This window comes from Hemitrygon akajei, chromosome 22 (genome assembly GCF_048418815.1).
Source record: "Hemitrygon akajei chromosome 22, sHemAka1.3, whole genome shotgun sequence".
Lineage (NCBI taxonomy): Eukaryota > Metazoa > Chordata > Chondrichthyes > Myliobatiformes > Dasyatidae > Hemitrygon > Hemitrygon akajei.
In genome coordinates, this window is record NC_133145.1 from 23112429 (window position 1) to 23132762 (window position 20334).

At 40.9% G+C, this 20334-nt stretch overlaps 1 protein-coding gene across 4 annotated transcripts in view; it reads right to left on the reverse strand.

Annotated features, from left to right (window-relative positions):
• gas7b (growth arrest-specific 7b) overlaps positions 1-20334 on the reverse strand; it is a 491997-nt gene that overhangs the window by 92286 nt on the left and 379377 nt on the right. For all 4 annotated transcript variants that reach the window (XM_073025845.1, XM_073025847.1, XM_073025848.1 and 1 more), the window contains one exon: positions 1227-1316. In XM_073025845.1, the coding sequence (XP_072881946.1) occupies positions 1227-1316 (90 nt within the window). The remainder of the gene's footprint in view (positions 1-1226; positions 1317-20334) is intronic.

Below are 20334 nucleotides of genomic sequence, written 5' to 3' on the forward strand. Positions count from 1 at the left end.
GTCCAGACAGGTATATGTAGTTCACCACAGACAGTCAGTCGTCACCAGTAAAATCTTCTATGTGGGGGTGTGCTGGGGCAATGGCATCAACACTGGCTCTGTTATAGGAGTCAAACTGGACACACTAGAAGCTGTGGTAGAACAAAGGACCCTACCGAAAATCCTGGCAATTCTGGACAATGTTTCTCAACCTCTGCATGCCACCTTGGCTGAACAGAGGAGCACATTTAGTATTAGACTAAGACAATTGCACTGCTCCAAAGAGCGCGATATGAGGTCATTCTTACCCTCAGCCATTAGGCTCTATAATGAGTCAACCTATAGCCAGAGAAGTAGTGATCCCCTCCTGTTAGACTGTTCGTGATAACATTTTTTTATTCTTTCTACTTCTCATCTAATACTTGTACATTTGTATATCTGTGCATTTGCAATGCTACTGTGACACTAATTTCCTGTGGGATCAATAAAGTATCTACCTATAATAAGTTGGTGCATTATTAAACTGGGAGAACTAATGTGCTCAGCTTTAAGTAATCTTTCATTATATTAATTGCTTATTTTACTTATATCAAATTCAATATTTATGTTTGCCTAACATTCAGTTCAATACTTTTTAATTGTCCATAGGTTTCTGCCAATTTCATGTATATTCTTTGAGCTGTGATGAAATCATCTGAGACCTATGAAGGTAACATGCAGGCTCAACCTACCATCTTCTACACTTCGAAGAATACTTTGGGGAGTTTTAATGGCCACCTAACTGGAGCTTCAGTTTAACACCAAAACAAAACAAAAATTTGTTGATACCCTTTTCAAAGGAGAAGGTGGCAATGTGACTAGAAGTCACACCCAGAACTGAAGTGCCAATCAATATTCTTCCTCCCAGAGTTGGGAATCCAAGAATTAGAAGGCAAAGGTTTGCGGTGAGAGGGGAAAGATTTAATAGGAACATGAGAAGCAACGATTTTCACCCAGAGAATATATATAACCAGTTATCAGTGGAAGTGGTTGATGAACAGCTATGTAAACAACATTTTAAAAGTACTTGGACAGGTACATTGACAGGAAAGGGTTAGAGGGATGTGCGCGAAATGCAGGCAAATGGGACAAACTTGCACGTGAACCTTGGTGGGCAGGGATGGTTGGCCTGTTTCCTGCAGTATGACTCTGACTGTATTCCCCAAGAGCACTACCCCTGCTCAAACACAAACGGCAAAACTGCTTACCCAGAAATAATCGCAGTAGCTCCAATCACCTGGTTTGAGAAGCTGCTGTTCAGTCATTGCATCAGGATGGGGAAATGTAATGCAATTTACCTGTTTAAAGAAAAAAGAAATATTCTTTTACTTCCTTCTATTAATTATTGATCAAACAAGCAAAGTGAACATGGGTGAGTTTCAGTACAACAGAGTTTGTACTACGAGCGTAACGAACGTTAAGACAATAGAACACTGAACCTTCTGTAATCGAAGTGCTGCAAGCAGGCAAAAAGTAATCTTACAAATTTTTAATTGCTATGTTATGCCTTATTCAATTCCTTAATGCTGCAATAATCCTTATCTGTGACCTTCTTTAATACAGTTGCATTGAATGGCTCGGTAAGCAATCCAAATGTCTATGTCATAGGATGTAATTTTTGACTCTCCTGGTCTGGTAATACAGAAGCATCTTCAGACACTGATACAGGGCGCTTGTAGTGAGACGACTGCCTTTGTGTTTCGTCATTCAAACAAGCTAATCCTGCAGAGATTAATTGAGTGGAATGGGAATGCTGATGGAGGACCTGTGGCTCATCAGCTGTAATAGTGCAGTCCCATGTGGAACAATACAGAATTTATTACCTCTACTTCCGCTTTAGTCACATTTTATTCATTGATAGTAAATTATTTGACTGAGAATAATCTCAGTGTTGATGTTAATATTCACAATAGGAACATCCCCACTTGCAAAGCTGCTCTTAGCTGTCATCATATATTGAATAATAATAATCACCCATCATTTTTGATTAAATGAAAAAATCCTTCAAAAGAGAAGCCCAGTACATGGGGCTCTCCCACCACTGGATGCTGAGCACCTGAGAACTGTTAAATCTTCTTAAAAGAACTGCTGAGGGGATGCCTGAGAAAGGAAAACTGACGCAATGTAAATATTTTAAGTAAAAATATGCATGGTGTAGTAAATGTATTGTTAGATAAGTTTAGTGAATAAAGTATATTTTGTAGGGAAAAAAACATCATCATTTCAGAACATATGGACACATTTTGAGGTGGAGATATCATTATTGTTCCAAAGATGTCAGAATGATAACTGGCCACAGAAGGAAATTTTCTGAATGCAATTAGGAGGAGGAAGGCAGGCTGCAATTCTAAAATGTCCCAAGCTATAAAAATGTCCTGGAAGTTTGAATGACCATTTGAATGCTGGAGACACTCAAATCAGGCACCATCTATGGGAAGAAAAACAGTTAGTGTTTCAGGGACAGGACTCGTTATCAGAACAGTGAAGGAGAATTAGCTTCCTTAGATGAGATCTTATATCAGAGTACAGGACCCAAGGCTACAACCTTGCAATATAGAGCCAAAATATCAGCCAAATGAAGAAAGCCAGTAGATAGAAACTTTGAGTCTCTTTTTTCAAGTAGCTGGTATTTATTAAATGCCTGAAATCATTTTCACTAACTTGCATGAAAATACCTCAAAATAAATCCTGCAAGTTTATGGCCAACCGAGAGGGATTCTGCAGAACTCCAACTGATTAGCTTAGGTGGTGTAATAAAGCAGCATCTTTTATCAAAGTAAAGTACTTTTGATCTTGAATTGCAATGCATGAAAACACCACCAGTAATGATTAAACTGTTTTAAAATGGTCAATGGGTGGGAATTATTAACCAGAAATGCACAATTACACTACTCCTCTTTGGTATTGTACCACAGGATAAATTACATCAACTATTGATAACAGGTGTGGCTCGCCTTAACCTTGCATCCTCCCGAAAGGTTCTCCCTGCGCCCCCCCCCAAAAAAAATGCCATACCATTGAACTCAAAACAAAAATGTCAACCTTGATGGTTAGCTCAATTCTCTGAAAGTGCATCTTGACTACAGCTCAGTTTGGCTACCAACTGAGAAACAGCTACACCAGGATACTCAGTTATGCTACTTCAAGGTCAAAATTGTGGGGATTGGATAGAAAGAGAATTAAGGTTGCCCAACACCTATATTATTGAGTATCAGACCAAGCAGAATGTTTCCTGTCCTAATTTTCTATAATAATATTTATAATGTAGAAGAGACGGTACTGGGTGTTTCCACCAGTGGGAGCATCACAATCTGCTTCCGTCTGGTAGGCACTTCAGATCCCTCCAGACTAAGACTAATAGGCACTGGAGAAGTTTTTTCCCTACTGCAGTCACTTTGCTGAACAGTTAACTGCCGGTTAACTGTCGGCTAACTATTACTTGGATTGCACTACCTGTATGTATAATCTATATTTTCATTTATATTTATCATTATTATTGTTATGAGCAGAGAGACAACATCTGCCAGAAGTAAATTCCTTGTATGTGCATAGGTACTTGGCGATTAAAGTCTGATTCTGATTCTGATGGTTACAAAATAAGGGTCTGGTCATTTAACTTAAGAGGTACTTACAAGGGCACTTCATTTCATGCTCTTGATATTTATTGCCTATTTATTTATTATTTCTTTTTGTATTTGAATGGTCTGTTATCTTTTGCACACTGGTTGTTCCCCCAGTAGGTGATTCTATGATGGTTATTGGATTCATTGATTATGTCCTCAAGAAAAGGAATCTGTGTTATATATGGTGACATATATGTACATTGATCTACTTTGAACTTTTTTCCTAGAGGAGAGTGCATCTGCTATGGGAGTCTCTGTTATAGGAGTCAAACTGGACACACTGGAGGCTGTGGTAGAACAAAGGACTATGGAAAATCCTGGCAATTCTGGGCAATGTTTCGCACCCTCTGTATGCCACCTTAGATGAACAGTTTTAATAACCGACAAAGACAACTGCGCTACTCCAAAGAGCGCTATACGAGGTCCTTCTTACCCCAGGCCATTAGGCTCTATAATGAGTCAACCTATAGCTTCAAGCCAACACTTTCATTTTGAGCATGCCTAGATTTCATATACCTTAATTAACATTCAGCTGGACTGGTACAACAACTCTCAATTCCCACATCAGGCAACATCTGTCAAGTCCAAGTTCAGCTGGCATTGGTGAAAATGGGGGAACTGGAGTTTCTGCTGCATATTCTAGCCATTTGTGGGTGGTCATGTAGACCAGAGACAGTGCGGGTTCTTTTCCGTTTCCCTTTGGACCATCTCTGCTGTAATCGCGAGACTTCTGACTTGCATTAGGAAGGATACATCAGAGGAGTATCCTCTTTTGTAAATTTTTCGGATATTTCCCTTCCCTAGGCTAAACAGTATAATTCATCAACACTTCCATGATTAGTTGTCCTCTTGAATTTCATCTTGTAATTGTGTCCTCCAAGAAACAGAGCCTATCTGTGTATTCGTGTTGCTACTGCTAGTGGAACACCCTTCTGTGGACTGAAATTGGACAGCAGTAGTTGATAATCAGTAATGAGGGTGAACTCTCTCCTATACAAGCACTGGTTGAACCACTTCACACCTGAAACCAGTCTCAAAGCTTCTCTGTCAATCTGTGCATAATTTTTCTCTAAAACAGCAAGGGAACGTAATACAAAAGCTATGGGCTGTTCATTTCCATCAAAGGGCCTATTTCGCACTGCTGAAGGGACATTGGACATAATTGCTCCTATATCTTAAGGCGAGGCATCACAGACAAGCTTCACTGGACGAAGTGGATCATAATGTGTGAGTACAGTGTATAACATCACTATTTCCTTTGTCTTTTGGAAAGCCACCTCACGCTGATTTGTCCATTGCTTTTTCTTCCAGATCTGTAGAAATGAGTTCATGGGATGTAACCAAGTTTGGCATGAACCTGTTTTAATAATTGACAATCCTAAAGAACGACACCACTGTGACATATCCTTCTGCCTTGGGGCATCCACCATTACTTGAATTTTCTCAGCACACATGTTATGCTTGCGTGTCAATGGTGAGGTCACAGTAAGTGATGCTTGGTTTAAAGAATTTACACTTGCATTGTGCTCTGAGCCAATAGTGTTCTAATCTTTTTAACACTGTCTTGTGATTTTGGATAAGTCCCTTGTCACCCTTTCCAGTAACAATGATGTCATTCAGGTAACACCAAGTGCCTGGGCAGCCTTGCAGCACCTGGTCCATGGCTTTCTGCCAAAGTGCAAATGCAGATGCTGCTCGAAAAATAAGCCTATTATTGTGACAAAACACTTCGTGGGTGTTTATGTTGAGAAGCACTTTGTACTCTTCATCCATCTTCATCTGTAGGTAGACCTCAGCTAAGTCCACTTTGCTGAAGTGTTTCCCTCCCAGAAAGGTTTGCAAGAATATCCTCTATGCTGGGTAGAGTGTACTGATCTACTTTCAGTACTGAGTTGATGGTGACTTAAAGCATTCACAGATCCTGACAATCTCATTCTTCTTGGCTACTGGGACCAATGGTGTTGGCCAGGGCTCCACTCAACCTTGGAAAGAATTCCATGCAATATAGCTCACTGGCTACTAGTAGGCCTCCGTTAGTCAGCTGGCTACTATATCACTGATGGTATAAGGAAATGGACGGGCTTTGTAAAACTTAGGTAAAATATTTAAATTTTTAAATTTAACACAATTTTAACCCTTGATATGTTTGAGTTTTCCAATGCCATCCTTGAACATCTTTCTTAACTTGTTTTCAGTTGACTCTACTGCAGCGGATGCGGTAGCTCAATGGTGGATGGATCTTCAATCAAGCTTTAATTGCCTCAGCCAATCACAACCCCGCAATGCTGGCCCTCTTGTTTTTATCACCTACAAGCCTAATGTGGCTTGTTGGTTGTTGGATTTCTCTGTTACAAATGTCATTCCTACAGAAGTTATCTTTTCTCCAGTGTTAGTTCATAGTTAGATAATTTGCCATTCACTTCTGTTGTAAGCCATATTGCTTGTCTCTTGTTAGTTTGCACACTGCAAGACTCAATGCTACCTAGTTCTGTGACACTATTATCATCAGTTATTTCATCATCACCATGCAAATTAGTGCTCTTTTTAAAACTGCAACTTGACTTTTTACCTTTTTCTCTTCCATGCAGAGTCCATTTATTTTTGTATGCCCGACATGATTGGGCTCTTTGTATGTGTTCAACTTTATTGCATCTTCTGCAAATTTCACCTTATTGCAAGTCCCTGCCATAATGGCAACAGAATTTGTTCGGCTAGGCAGGCATCCATCTAGAGGTTGCAATTTTGTTCACGGTTACTTTCATTCCTGACTGCAACTCAATTGCATCTCTGGCTGCTGTTTCCATTGTTACATCAATTTCAGTTGCTCTTTTAAATGTGTATTGCCTTTCAGTTAGGAGTCATTTTTTAATGCTTTCTTGTAAGATTCCACAAACTAAATGATCTACCAGTACATTGTTAAGCCTATCACTGAACTGACAACGCTCAGATAATCTCTTCAATTCAGCTTCATACACTGAAATGGACTCTCCTTCCTTTTGATACCACTTATGAAACCTGAAGCATTCTGCAATCAACAATCGTTTTGGTTCTCAGGAATGCTCATTTCAGCTGGTTTTGTTGGAGCAGTTCAATGTCTAAGTGAACTGGATATTTTGTCATCCAATCATCATCATCAGGTGCCATGCCCAGTTTGGGCTTTGACTGCCATGGCCCACACACTCCTGTTTCAGGTCAAGTGGATCAATTCATTGGTATTCATTTCCAGTTCTCTGGCTGCTGTCTCCATCGTCATTTGTCTTTGCCTTCCTTTTGCTTTCTTCTCTTCAATCTTTCCCATAATTACCATGCATTCTAACTCCTCTTTCCTAATCACATGTCTAATGAAGTTACATTGCCTTTTCATGATCTCATACATTATTTCTCTTTTTGTTCTTGCTGTGTTCATGATATCCTCGTTAGATATTCGTTTCATCCATGATATTCTTTGCATCCTCCTCAAAAACCACATCTCTGCTGCTTCAATTCATTTCCTCATGTTACTAGATATTGTCCAACATTCTGAAACATATAACATAACTCGATAAACGTAACATTTCAGTACACTGAGGCGGGTTGTCATGCCTAGTTTAGTGTTGGTCAGTATACTCTTCATTCTCGTAAAGGTGTCTTTTGCCATCCCCATTCTTCTTTTGATGTCCATGTCACACCTGCCATCTGATGTCACCCAGCTTCCTAAGTAGCAAAAGTTCTGTACTTGTTTTATGTCTTCCCCATTTATTCTCAGCCTGCAGATAGGATTCTCCTTCTTTTTGGATATCACCATACATTCTGTCTTTTTGCAATTGATAGATAGACCCATTTTTGCACTTTCTTCAACAACTATATCAATTAAGTTTTGTAGTTCTTCCTCCATACTTGCAATTAACAGTGTCATCCGTATATCTGAAATTATTGATGTTTTCATCGCCAATTTTGATTCCCAAGATGTCTCTTTTTTTTTGTAATATTGTTTCACTGTACACATTAAACAAATCAGGGGAGAAAACACACCCTTGTCTAATGCCTCTCTTGATTTTTGTAAACTGACTCACTTCTCCATCTATTCTTACAGCGACAGCTTGTTCCCAGCACAGATTTCTGATTAGGCGGAGGTCTTTCGAATCTAGATCTAGTTTCCTGTAATATTTCAAATAACTTATTGTGCTTCACTTTATCAAATGCTTTTGTCTAGTTGATAAAACAAACAAATCTTTTTGCCCTTTTCCATCCAATACACTCCACAAAGCATGCACTCGCTTTTCCTTGGTGATGTTATTTGCTTAAAAATACTGCTCAATTCACTCAGTATAAAATATCCAGTTACGTTTTGTGAATTCAAACATGTCTATCTTCTATCTTTCTGATGTAGCCAGCCATCTTTGCTCTTTTTTTTAAGATTTATATTATCACCCTTGAATGTCTATTTTCTGCTAAGTGTTAACTCAACCATCTTTCTCTTCCCTTTGCAAAAAAAAACAAATGCATTGCACTTTTTTAAAAATCCAAATGTCTTGCTGTGCTTTTATTTAAAACTGAAACTTTTTGCTGCATTTAAACAGGTCGGCAGCTGTCTCAGGTTTGTTTAAAATTTCTCATCACCACTGTAATGTTTTGTAGCTCCAAAACATAAAACTAAATGAAAGAAGGGAGTCCAAGCAATGTGTCTGCTAGTTTGGTTTTTACTTTTAAGTGAGGTACACACCTATGACATGGTGGCATCATGATGTATACGATTCATGAACTTTTAAATACAACCTATAAGGAATTATTTAAACAAACAATGAATGGGTAATCAAATATACTTACAATATTACTCAAATATTACTGAAATATTAAATACACAAGGGGTAATTCAGCAAGGGGAAGTACTAATTAACAAGCTCCAAAACCTCAGCCTCAGTACCTCCCTCTGCAACTGGATCCTTGGCCAGGAGACCACAGTCAGTGCACAACATTACCTCCTCACTGACGATCAACACTGGTGCAGTTCAAGGATGCATGCTTCGCACACTGTTCTACTCTCTCTATACCCATGAGTGTGTGGCAAGGCACAGCTCAAATGCCATCTATAAATTTGCCAATGGCACAACCACTTCTGGCAGAATTTCAGATGGTGACAAGGAGATGTACAGAAGTAACACAGATCAGCTAGTTGAGTGGAGTTGCAACAACCTCGCACTCAATGTCACTAAGACCAAGGATTTGATTGTGGACTTCAGGAAGGGGAAATTAAGGGAAACATTATAGTCCTCATTGAAGGATCAGCAGTGGAAATGGTGTGCAACACACTCAAAATGCTGGAGGAACTCAGCAGGTCAGGCAATATTGATGGTACTTAATACTTGGCTTGGATATGTTAGACCAAGGGGCAAGTTTCTATAATCTGTGACTCTCTACAAAATGAGATGAAGCAAAAATCAGAAGCATGCTACACACAAAATTGCTGCACTTGCAAGGTGAAATTAAAGTAAGTTAAAAGAAAGCAAGAGGGGTACTTGAATAATACTGGCAGATAAAATCAAGGAAAATTAGATTTTTTGATAAATATATTAAGTGAAAGAGCAATAAAGAAAGCATAATCCTTTTGGAGTCTAGAACAGTAACTTGAAGGGAAAATACATGTAGCTCTGCATGAATACTTTGCATCTGTCCTCTCAGAAAAGGGGGTGATACAGACATTGATACAAAGACAGAAGAATAAGAAGCACTGGAAATGACAAACAAAGAGAAAGAATGTATTACACAGTCCAGCATCTTTCAATGTGGATAAATGATCAGATTCTTAAAAGTCAAGTCCTGACCAATATATTTCAATTTTCTTCAGGTACAGGTTTGGTAGCAGGGGACTGACTTGATGTATTTGTTTGAACAATGAAAGAAAAAAACTACACACCCATTGGCCATGTATCAGTGGCAAACTGCTTGAAAAGTCCTAAAGGACAGCAGAGATCAGAGAAATCAATAGATAGAGGCACAAGTTAATCAATGGCAATCAGCACGTCAAAAGAATTTGTTGACGGAAGGTTAATTGAATAGTATGGAATGTTTAAATAGAAGAATCATTGAGGATAATGCATGCAATGTAGTCCAAGCATAATTAAGCAAGTTAATAGACTAATCATGAAAATAAAGATTCCTCAATGTTTGGAAAGTGGCAAAAGAGACTTAAAATTCAATCAGCAACAGAAAGCAAAGGGTAATACTGAATAGGATATTTAAAAGTTGGAATAGTCGTGAGATCTACACTTGGGGAGGAAGCGAGGCACCTTGTAGGTACCCAAATACAGACTTGTTTATACAAAGTGTGCTGGCATTACTACAACTAACCAAAAGGAAGAAAGCTGGAGCCTCTGGGAATATATCAGTGGACTGGCTAGGGGGAAACAAAGCAGGCAAGTGGAATTTTGTCTTAAGTGTTCAATAACACATTTGCAGAGGGATCAAAATAAGAGAATGTACAGTATAATAAAAGGTGGAATACTAAAAACTGAAGGAAAGAACGATGGAATAAAGTTCCACAGATCACTGAAAATGTCGGATAGAATTGAAAAGGTGGCAAATAAAGCAAATGGAATACTTTATATTGGTAGAGGAGAAGGAATAAAAAAAGCAGAGAGATCACGGTGGGATGCAAAACACACCAGTACGGCCTCAGCTGAAGCATATTTCTAGTTCCCACACTACACGAAGGATGTGCAAGGATGTGCATGTGGACCAGCGCCAAGGAAGAATTATTGTTAGGAGGAGAGGTTAAGAGGGCTGCTGTGCCCTTCTCTGGAACACATTAGACATAGGCAGATTTAAATGAGGTATACAGCGTTATGAAAGAACTGGTTCGGGTGAATGGCAATGCCCTTCTTTCCTAGAAAGCATTGGAGAAATGATGAGGATTTTTTTCCCTCTGTCCATAAATTAGTCCTGGCCTAGAGGTTTGGCTGAAAGAGAAAAGAGTACTCTTGGCTCAAACACAGACCCAAAACTAAATGCGTAAATAATTAGTTCACTAATAACCAGAGTTACAGTAAATGACTTCTCAAATAGTGAATTACTTCCAGTCATCAAGCTCTATTATACCTTCATTACTGACTATTAGTAAGTAACTACCCTTTTGATTTGGATGGATGAACATACATATTGTCATATTTTCCTTTATTGTTACACTGTCATTTTCCTATTTGACCCACTGCCTCAATATCTGGTGATGCATAAAGTAATGCTGGTTATTTACTGTTGAATGTATGGTGTTCTATCTGATGTTAATAGGTACTGGCGCATTCAATGTAACCTGGCTTTTCTCAGCTTGACCCCAAATGAAAAATCATTTAGTTAAGATAGTGATATTTAGTGATTCAGGTATTCTGCTGAACCTCTCAGCTGCCAGTTTGACCCTCCATTTGCCCTTGCAGAAAAATTACTATAAAAAGCAATATAGAAGAAAAAAACTGGGACCACAGGGTAGTGTAGTGGTTAGCACAATGCTTTACAGTACCAGTGACCTGGGTTCAACTCCTGCTGCTGCCTGTAAGGAATTTGTACGTTCTCCCCAAGACTGCATGGGTTTCCTCTAGGTTCTCCCCAAGACTGCATGGGTTTCCTCTAGGTGCTCCCCAAGACTGCATGGGTTTCCTCTAGGTGCTCCCCAAGACTGCATGAGTTTCCTCTAGGTGCTCCCCAAGACTGCATGGGTTTCCTCTAGGTGCTCCCCAAGACTGCATGAGTTTCCTCTAGGTGCTCCCCAAGACTACATGAGTTTCCTCTAGGTGCTCCCCAAGACTGCATGAGTTTCCCCTAGGTGCTCCCCAAGACTACATGTGTTTCCTCTAGGTGCTCCCCAAGACTACATGAGTTTCCTCTAGGTGCTCCCCAAGACTACATGTGTTTCCTCTAGGTGCTCCCCAAGACTGCATGAGTTTCCTCTAGGTGTTCCCCAAGACTGCATGAGTTTCCTCTAGGTGCTCCCCAAGACTGCATGAGTTTCCTCTAGGTGCTCCCCAAGACTACATGAGTTTCCTCTAGGTGCTCCCCAAGACTGCATGAGTTTCCTCTAGGTGCTCCCCAAGACTGCATGAGTTTCCTCTAGGTGCTCCCCAAGACTACATGAGTTTCCTCTAGGTGCTCCCCAAGACTACATGTGTTTCCTCTAGGTGCTCCCCAAGACTGCATGAGTTTCCTCTAGGTGTTCCCCAAGACTGCATGGGTTTCCTCTAGGTGCTCCCCAAGACTGCATGTGTTTCCTCTAGGTGCTCCCCAAGACTGCATGAGTTTCCTCTAGGTGCTCCCCAAGACTACATGAGTTTCCTCTAGGTGCTCCCCAAGACTGCATGAGTTTCCTCTAGGTGCTCCCCAAGACTACATGAGTTTCCTCTAGGTGCTCCCCAAGACTGCATGTGTTTCCTCTAGGTGTTCCCCAAGACTGCATGGGTTTCCTCTAGGTGCTCCCCAAGACTGCATGTGTTTCCTCTAGGTGCTCCCCAAGACTGCATGTGTTTCCTCTAGGTTCTCCCCAAGACTGCATGTGTTTCCTCTAGGTTCTCCCCAAGACTGCATGGGTTTCCTCTAGGTGCTCCCCAAGACTGCATGGGTTTCCTCTAGGTGCTCCCCAAGACTGCATGTGTTTCCTCTAGGTTCTCCCCAAGACTGCATGTGTTTCCTCTAGGTGCTCCCCAAGACTGCATGGGTTTCCTCTAGGTGCTCCCCAAGACTGCATGGGTTTCCTCTAGGTGTTCCCCAAGACTGCATGGGTTTCCTCTAGGTGCTCCCCAAGACTGCATGGGTTTCCTCTAGGTGCTCCCCAAGACTGCATGGGTTTCCTCTAGGTGCTCCCCAAGACTACATGAGTTTCCTCTAGGTGTTCCCCAAGACTGCATAGGTTTCCTCTAGGTGCTCCAGTTTCTTTCCACGGTCCAAAGTAGTACCAGTTGATACGTTAATTGGCCATTGTAAGTTGTTCCATGATTAGGCTCGGATTAAATCGGGGAGTTGTTGGATGATGTGCCTTGAAGGGCCTATTTCGCACTGCTAAAGGGATTGAATTTAATGGCAAGGAGGTTATGCTGCAACTGTATAGGGTATTGGTAAGGCTGCACCTGGAGTACTGTGTGCAGTTCTGATCTCCTTACTTGGGGAATGATATACTGGCTTTGGAGGAGGTGCAGGTTGATTCCAGAGATGAGGGGGTTAGACTATGAGAAAAGATTGCTCTGCCTGCGACTGTACTCACTAGAATTCAGAAGGATGAGAGGAAACCTTATAGAAACATATAACATTATGAAAGGGATAGATAAGATAGAGGCAGGGAAGTTGTTTCCACTGGTAGCTGAGACTAGAACTAGGGGACATAGACTCAAGATTCAAGGCAGTAAATTTAGGATGGGGATGAGGAGGAACTGCTTTGCCCAGAGATTGGTGGAATTCTCTTCCCAATGAAGCAGTGGAGCCTACCTCAGTAAATATATTTAAGACAAGGTTGGATAGAGTTTTGCATAGTAGGAGAATTAAGGGTTATGGGGAAAAGGCAGATAGGTAGAGATGAATCCATGGTCAGATCAGCCATGATCTTATTGAATAGCAGAGCAGGCTCAACATGGCAGATGGCCTACTCCTGCTCCAATTTCTTATGTTCTCATGTATCTCAATTAATTAATTAACTTGCTGTGTTCAATAAACTCCAAAATGAAAACCTTTAATCTTCCACAGATTTCAAGTTGACATCACAGACAAAAGAATTGTACAGTGGAATAATGACCCTTTTGGCCCATCTTGCCCATACAGGCCATAATGTCCATGTCCCCTAACCTCATATGCACACATTAGGCTTATACCCATATGTACCCTTCCTGTCCAAGTACATGTTGAAATGCCTTTTAGCATTGTTACATGGCCACAGTTTGAACACAGGACAGTGGGATGATGTAATGCTCTTGTGAGTGGGATGACGTTATTGTCTCTTGACCGTGGGGTGATGTTACGTCACGTGATGGCATGTTCCAAACGGTATTTAAACCAAGCCGCAGTTTGTGACACAGTTCTCATTTTTACTTTTGGAGGCTCCACAGGTTTTGTTTGTTGCACGTTTATTTTTCCCTTACAGTCCAGTATCGGAGAGTGAAGACATTACCAGAGTTATCCGAGCTTAAAGAATTGGGTACAGTTAATGTCATTTAGCATCTTGGGAATGACTGACCATTTTGAATCTTTGTTCAGGAATTGTGGCAGGCACATTTGAGTTAAACCCCTGCAAGGTCAGTAAGGTTTGTGCAGTGACCACCCTCCAGTCAAAAGGTCAGTTCCTTTTATTTCCTCATGATTTCTTCGAACAAGGCATCTCTCGGCTGTGTGGTCGACAGATTCATCATTACTTCAAAGGAATCATTGTTTCAGGAAAGTCTCTCCTTAATGACTGTACAAATCAGATGGACTTTTGAACTTACCACTTTAAGACTCTGCTTGGATGAGAACTCGTTAAGGACAGTTTCTACATTTGACTTGTTTGTTATATATAGCCGCCTAACTGTTAACTTCAGGTTAAGTTAATCATTTGTTTACTTTTCGATGTTTTTGAGCAGAGGTTAATAAATCTCGTGGTTTGTTTATAAACCCTGTCTCAGTTTCATATCTATTGCTGCTGGTCCGTAACAGCATATAAAGGAGTTCAGCAGAGAAACAGTCCCTTTGGGCCCACGATGTTTGTGCTGAACAGAAAAAAAAATTTAAATGTTGTAATTATATCAGCCTCTACCATCTCTTCTGACAGTTTATTCCAAGTATTCACCACCCCCTGTATGAAAAGTTTGTATCTTAGCTGTATTTTGTTAAAATATTCTGATCCACATATAGCCATGAAATCCCAATGCAGAATGTCAAATTCTCGGTGTAGAATGTAACCACTGAGTATTCAACAATAGATTTAGATCATTCCCATGGATTAATGAAGTCTGCATAATTCTGGTGTTGTGCTGTGTGAAAGTGCAGGAAGAAAATTCTGCACCAGTAAATTGTCTAAAAGGATTAAATATGCATTTTTATATCATAAAAATATATGGCTCCTTCTTGGATTTGAGCCATGACCAATGACCATCTAAAAGGTTTGATATGTCTTGTTCAGCTCAATACCAGACGTTGTAGTGCCTTTACATAGAGAATCATTAGGCACTGTAACTACACATTCATGCCACACAAGCATAATGACTTGGAGTTATTAGTGGGAAGGTGAGACAGCTCAAGATGTAACCTCATTCTTGACTGAGTGACAAGTTGACAATTCACTGGCTAAACAAGAACCCTATTAGGCCACTGTTGTGAATGGTTCGAGAAAAATCAGGCGCCATATTTTTCTTCTCAAACCAATGTACATTACTTACTGTTTTAGATTATTTGTTTATGCAGTTTTTTTTCTTGCAATTATACACTTTTAATATCTGACTCTCACCCTGCTATTGACAGGAACTGTGCTTCTTCACACAACTCTAACTGTTCATTATCCACAGTACTGCTTCACACTCACAAAGGCAATTCAACAGCCATGCACAGAATGCATGTGGAATCGGTATTAACTTATAAGATCGCATGTTACTGCTAATTTACTGCTAATATTAGTCAATGGCTACCAATGCAGGCTTACTGACAGTGAGAAGTAAAGAGCTTTGAAACTCGACAGGAGCAAAATACACACAGGGAATTTCCATGTTGACTCTCCATGACAAATTTCGAAAGAAGTTATGAGGCTTAGGAGGAGGTTCCATCATTGAAAACATACTTTGGTCCCACACACACCACTCGGACTATAATCTAACACTCAGGGAGGCTCATAATTGTGGCAGATGCTACTTCATCTCATGGGAGCATTTGCTACAAATTGGCAACAGACTGTATATCCAGGTATGTTTTCCATCAATGTCATGCTTGCTGAATGGAAGCCAGGCTGATCTCCTCCAATTCTGAACTATTAAATGTCTACTTCAATCAGTTCAACAAACAGGGGATATTCCTTACTGTAAATGGGCTGACTTTTGAAAAATGGACTACCTTTGGGGAGTAGTTGGAGGGGTGCAACCTTACCCATAATAAGGCCTTATAGAAAAGGACAAGAAAAAAAATGGAGTATGAAACCCACCAGGAACCAGAGTGGATCTGAAGGGCTATGAGTTGATCTTGTTCCTATTTTCATGTATATTTTTAATGCATTCCTAAAGTTTAGAATGCTGTGAAATTACGTTTTTCAGTGGCCCAATCGAATCAGGAGAGGCAGAAAGAAGGCAAATCACAGGTCTATCTGTGAGGTTTAAAACAGAAAGGCTTTTAGCATTTTTCAGCTGCACAATCAAATAGTGATTCATCAGCAAGGGCAAATGAAAGTAAGGTAGGGACAAGTGGAGCAGCCATTTTGTGAGTGGGCCTGTGTTAAGAGTATAGAGGCTTTGGCTCATCAGGCTTCAGTGAAATCAGGCTTGGTGAGGTACGTATCTGGTAAGTTGCTTCCTTTTCATTTTTTGGCTGTTAGTACATAGGTAGAGCAGTAAGGATGGCTCCAGGGGCTGTGTTGTGTTCTTTGTGTGAGATGTGGGAATTCTGGGAGGCCCCAGAATTCCCAGAATACCATACAGCCCCCAGATAACCATATCTGCACCAGGTGCACTGAAATGTAGCTCCTCAGAGAATGTATTAAAGAACTGGAGCTGCAGCTCGATGAAATTCAGATCATATGAGAAACTTAGGAGATGATGCATAGGAACTGCAGGTTCCTAAGTTCCCAATCACTCCTAAGTTGCAGGAGGCAAGTACCTGGGTGACTGTAAGGAGAGGGAAAGGAAATGGGTAGCCAGTGCAGAGTACCCCTGTGGCTATTTTCCTCAATAATAAGTATACCACTCTTGATATTGTTGGGGGAAGGGGGCAGTGACCGACTCTCTGGGAGTGAGGCTCAGAAGGGAAGGGGGGAGAAGAGGACTGCAATAGTTATAGGGGATTCTATAGTTACAGGAATAGACATGAGATTCTGTGGACAATATAGAAGTACCTGGATGGTATGTTGCCTCCTAGTCAGAGATGCCTCGGATAGTGTCCACAGCATTTGAAGGGGGGAGCAGCAGAGGCTGTGGTACATATTGGCACCAGTGACATAGGTAGGAAAAGGGGAGAAGGTACTAAAGAGTGAATTTAAGAAGCTAGGTGGAAAGCTGAAAAGCAGGACCTCCAGAGTAGTAATAGTTTGGTAGATCACTGTGTGGCTGAGGAACTGGTGCAGGGGGCAGGGGTTCAGATTTCTGAACCATTGTGATCTCTTCTGGGGAAGATAAGGCCTGTGCAATAGGGTGGGTTACACCTAAACCTTGTGAGCAGGTTTGCTGGAACTGTTGGGGAGGGTTTAAACTAATTTGGCAAGGGGTTAGGAAACTGAGTGATTAGGTTGGTATACAAGCAGAGGCAGTGTGTAGTGCGCCTGTTAGGAAGGACAGGCAGATGATAGGTCATAATTGCAGTCAGTGGGATGTTGAAGTGTAATATGCAGGCAAAATTGAAAGGGTGATGAATACAGGACTAACAGTGTTGTATTTGAATGCACGCAGTACAGTCAGCCCTCCTTATCCACGGGGGATTGGTTCCAAGACCCCCCGCGGATACCAAGAAATGCAGATGCTCAAGTCCCTTATTTAACCTGCCTCAGTGCAGTGGACTTTAGGACCCAGCGGAACTCCAGACCTTATTTAACCTGTCTTGGTGCGGTGGACATTAAGACCCGGCAGTGCAGCTCTGAATCTGCAGTGTTTCTGTTCATGAAAATAATGAGGATCACGATTGAAAATAAAGTTGGAGTAATAAAACGATCAGAAAGAGGTGAAACGCCATCGGTCATTGGAAAAGCGTTAGGCTACAGTCGGTCAACGATCGGAACAATTTTAATGGAGCATGTGAAAGGCCCTACCCCAATGAAAGCTACAATTATTTCTAAGCAACTCAGTGGTTTAATTATTGAAATACGTATGTTTCTTAAGTGTTTTATATGCATAGAAAGGAAAAATATATTTATATACCAAGACAAACGTTTGATTAACTGACGCTAAATAATACCGGAAGTACCTGTTCTGACTTCAAATCCGACTTAAAGACTGACTCGGGAACTGTACTTGTTCATAACCCAGGGAATGCTCATACTTTAAAATCATCTTTAGATTACTTACAATACCCAATACAATGTAAATGCTAAGTAAATAGTTGTTATACTGTATTGTTTAGGGAATAATGACAAGAAAAAATAGTCTGTACATGCTCAAATAACGAGTGCTGGAGAGAGAACTTCCGGATTTTCCCAATCCGCAATTGGTTGAATCAGCGCATGCGGATTCCGCAGATAAGGAGGGCCGACTGTATACAAAATAAATTAGATGATCTTGTAGCACAGTTAGAGGTTGTCAAGTATGATATTGTGGAGCACCACTGAGTTGTGGCTGAAAGAAGATTATTGTTGAGAGTTTAGCATCCAAGGATACACATTGTATCAAAAGGACAGGCAGATAGGCAGAAGGGTAGTATTGCTCTGTGGGTAAAAAATGAAATCAAATCACTAGAAAGAGGTGACATAGGATCGGAAGATGTAGAATCGTTGTGGGTAGAGCTAAGGGTAAGGGTAAAAAGACCCTGATGGGAGTAGTATACAGGCCTCCAAACAGCATTGAGGATGTGCACTACAATTACAATGGGAGAGAGATAAAGCCTGCCAAAAGGGCAATGTTACAATAATCATGGGGGGATTTCAATCTGCAGGTAGTTTGGGAAAATCAGGTTGATGCTGATTTTGGATCTCAAGAGAGAGAATTTGTAGAATGTCTACGTGACAGCTATTTGGAGCAGCTTGTGGCTGTGTCTTATGGCCTTTCAACCCACATTGATTGATAACCATTTGCAAATATTCAGTCAGTTCTCATTCCTTACAATTCTCTAAGCTTTTCTTGTTCTTACTACATGTTGTGAAACTCTTGCTACAGAAATCATTGAAGTTTCGTAGGGACATATACAGGGACTGGAGTTCCTCAAGATTTTGTTAGATTTTGGATGATCTGATCTTGATCTCAGCAACACTTTCCCACCTTCTGTCCATATCCCTTGACTCCTTTATAAGTTCAGATAAATATATTATCAAATTATGTATCTGTCACTACTTTGAGATTCATTTTCTTGCAGTCACTTACAGTAGAACAAAGAAATACAACAGAGTCAATGAAAAGCTGCAAACAATCGAAGACAGCCAAACAACCAAGAAAGTAAACTGTGTAAATGCAAAGGAATAAATAACTATTGAGAACAGAGTTGTAGAGTTCTTGAAAATAAGTCCAAAGGTTGTGGAATCAGGTCAACATTGAGGTTAATCATGTAGATTCAGGAGCCTGATGCTCGATACCTGTTCCTCAATCTGCTAAGTAAACCTAAGGCTCTTACACCTCCTTTCCAATGGTGACAGCAGCAAGAAGAAAGCATGGCCTGGATAGTGGAGGTTCCAGATGATGGATAGTGCTGCTTGTGGATGTGCTCAATGGCAGGATGGGCTGGGCTGTATCCATCTTTTTTTTGCAGGCTTTTCCATTCTTGAGCATTGGTGTTTCCATGCCGTCCCGTTATGCAACCAGTCAGGGTACTCCTGACTTAAATATCTGCCAGTCTCCACCTGACTATAGTCAATTACTCCATCTCCCTCGTGTACAGAGTAGTGAATTACAGGAAGTCATGTCCTATGAGAAGAGATTTATCCTTCTTCCATTTTAAATGTGCAACCTCTTGTTCTGGATACTAGGAGGAAGATCTTCTCAGCATTTGCTCTGTCAATGCCCCTCAAAAGCTTAAATGTTTCTACATGATCATCTTTCATTCACTGATCCAGTGAGCATAAGCCCAACCAGCTTAATCTTTCCATGTTATGCCAGCTCTCAGGAATGAACCTAGTTAAACCCTGCATTGCCTCTGGTGCAAGTTTGTCCCTGATGAAGGGTCTCGGCATGAAATGCTAATTCCCATTCATAGATGCTGCCTGACCTGTTGAGCTCCTCAGCACATTGTGTATTTCCAGCATCTGCAGTACCTCTTGTGACTATGGCAAAAATATTTATATTCTATATCCCCTGAAATAAAGACTAACATTCCATTAGCCTTTCTAATTACTTGCTACTAATTATCAGCCTGTAACCTTTTTGTATTTCATGCAGTGGAACCCAGATCCTTTGACTTGCAACACTTCATTGCCTTGCTCTGTTGCCCACTCCCCTTTACCATTCCCCCATCCCCGTTTCCCTCATCTCCTTACCTGCCCATCACCTCCCTCCTCCCCCTTCCCTTCCTTCCATGGTCTTCTAACCTCTCCTATCAGTTTTCCCCTTCTCCAGCCTTTTATCTCTTTCACCAATCAACTTCCCAGCTCTTGACCCTACCTGCCCCCCCTCCTGGTTTCACCTATCACCCACTGCCTTGTAGTTCTTACTCCCCTTCCCCCTCCTTATTGCTCTGACTCTAATCCTTTTTTTCCAGTCTGGATGAAAGGTCTTGGCGCAAAATGCTGACTGTCTACTCTTTTCCATAGATGCTGCCTGGCCTGTCGAGTTCCTGCAGTTGTGTCTGTTGTTTGGATTTCCAGCATCTGCAGATTCTCTCCTATTTAAATAATAACTTGGTTTTCATGCTTCCTTCCAAAATGGATAACTTCATATTT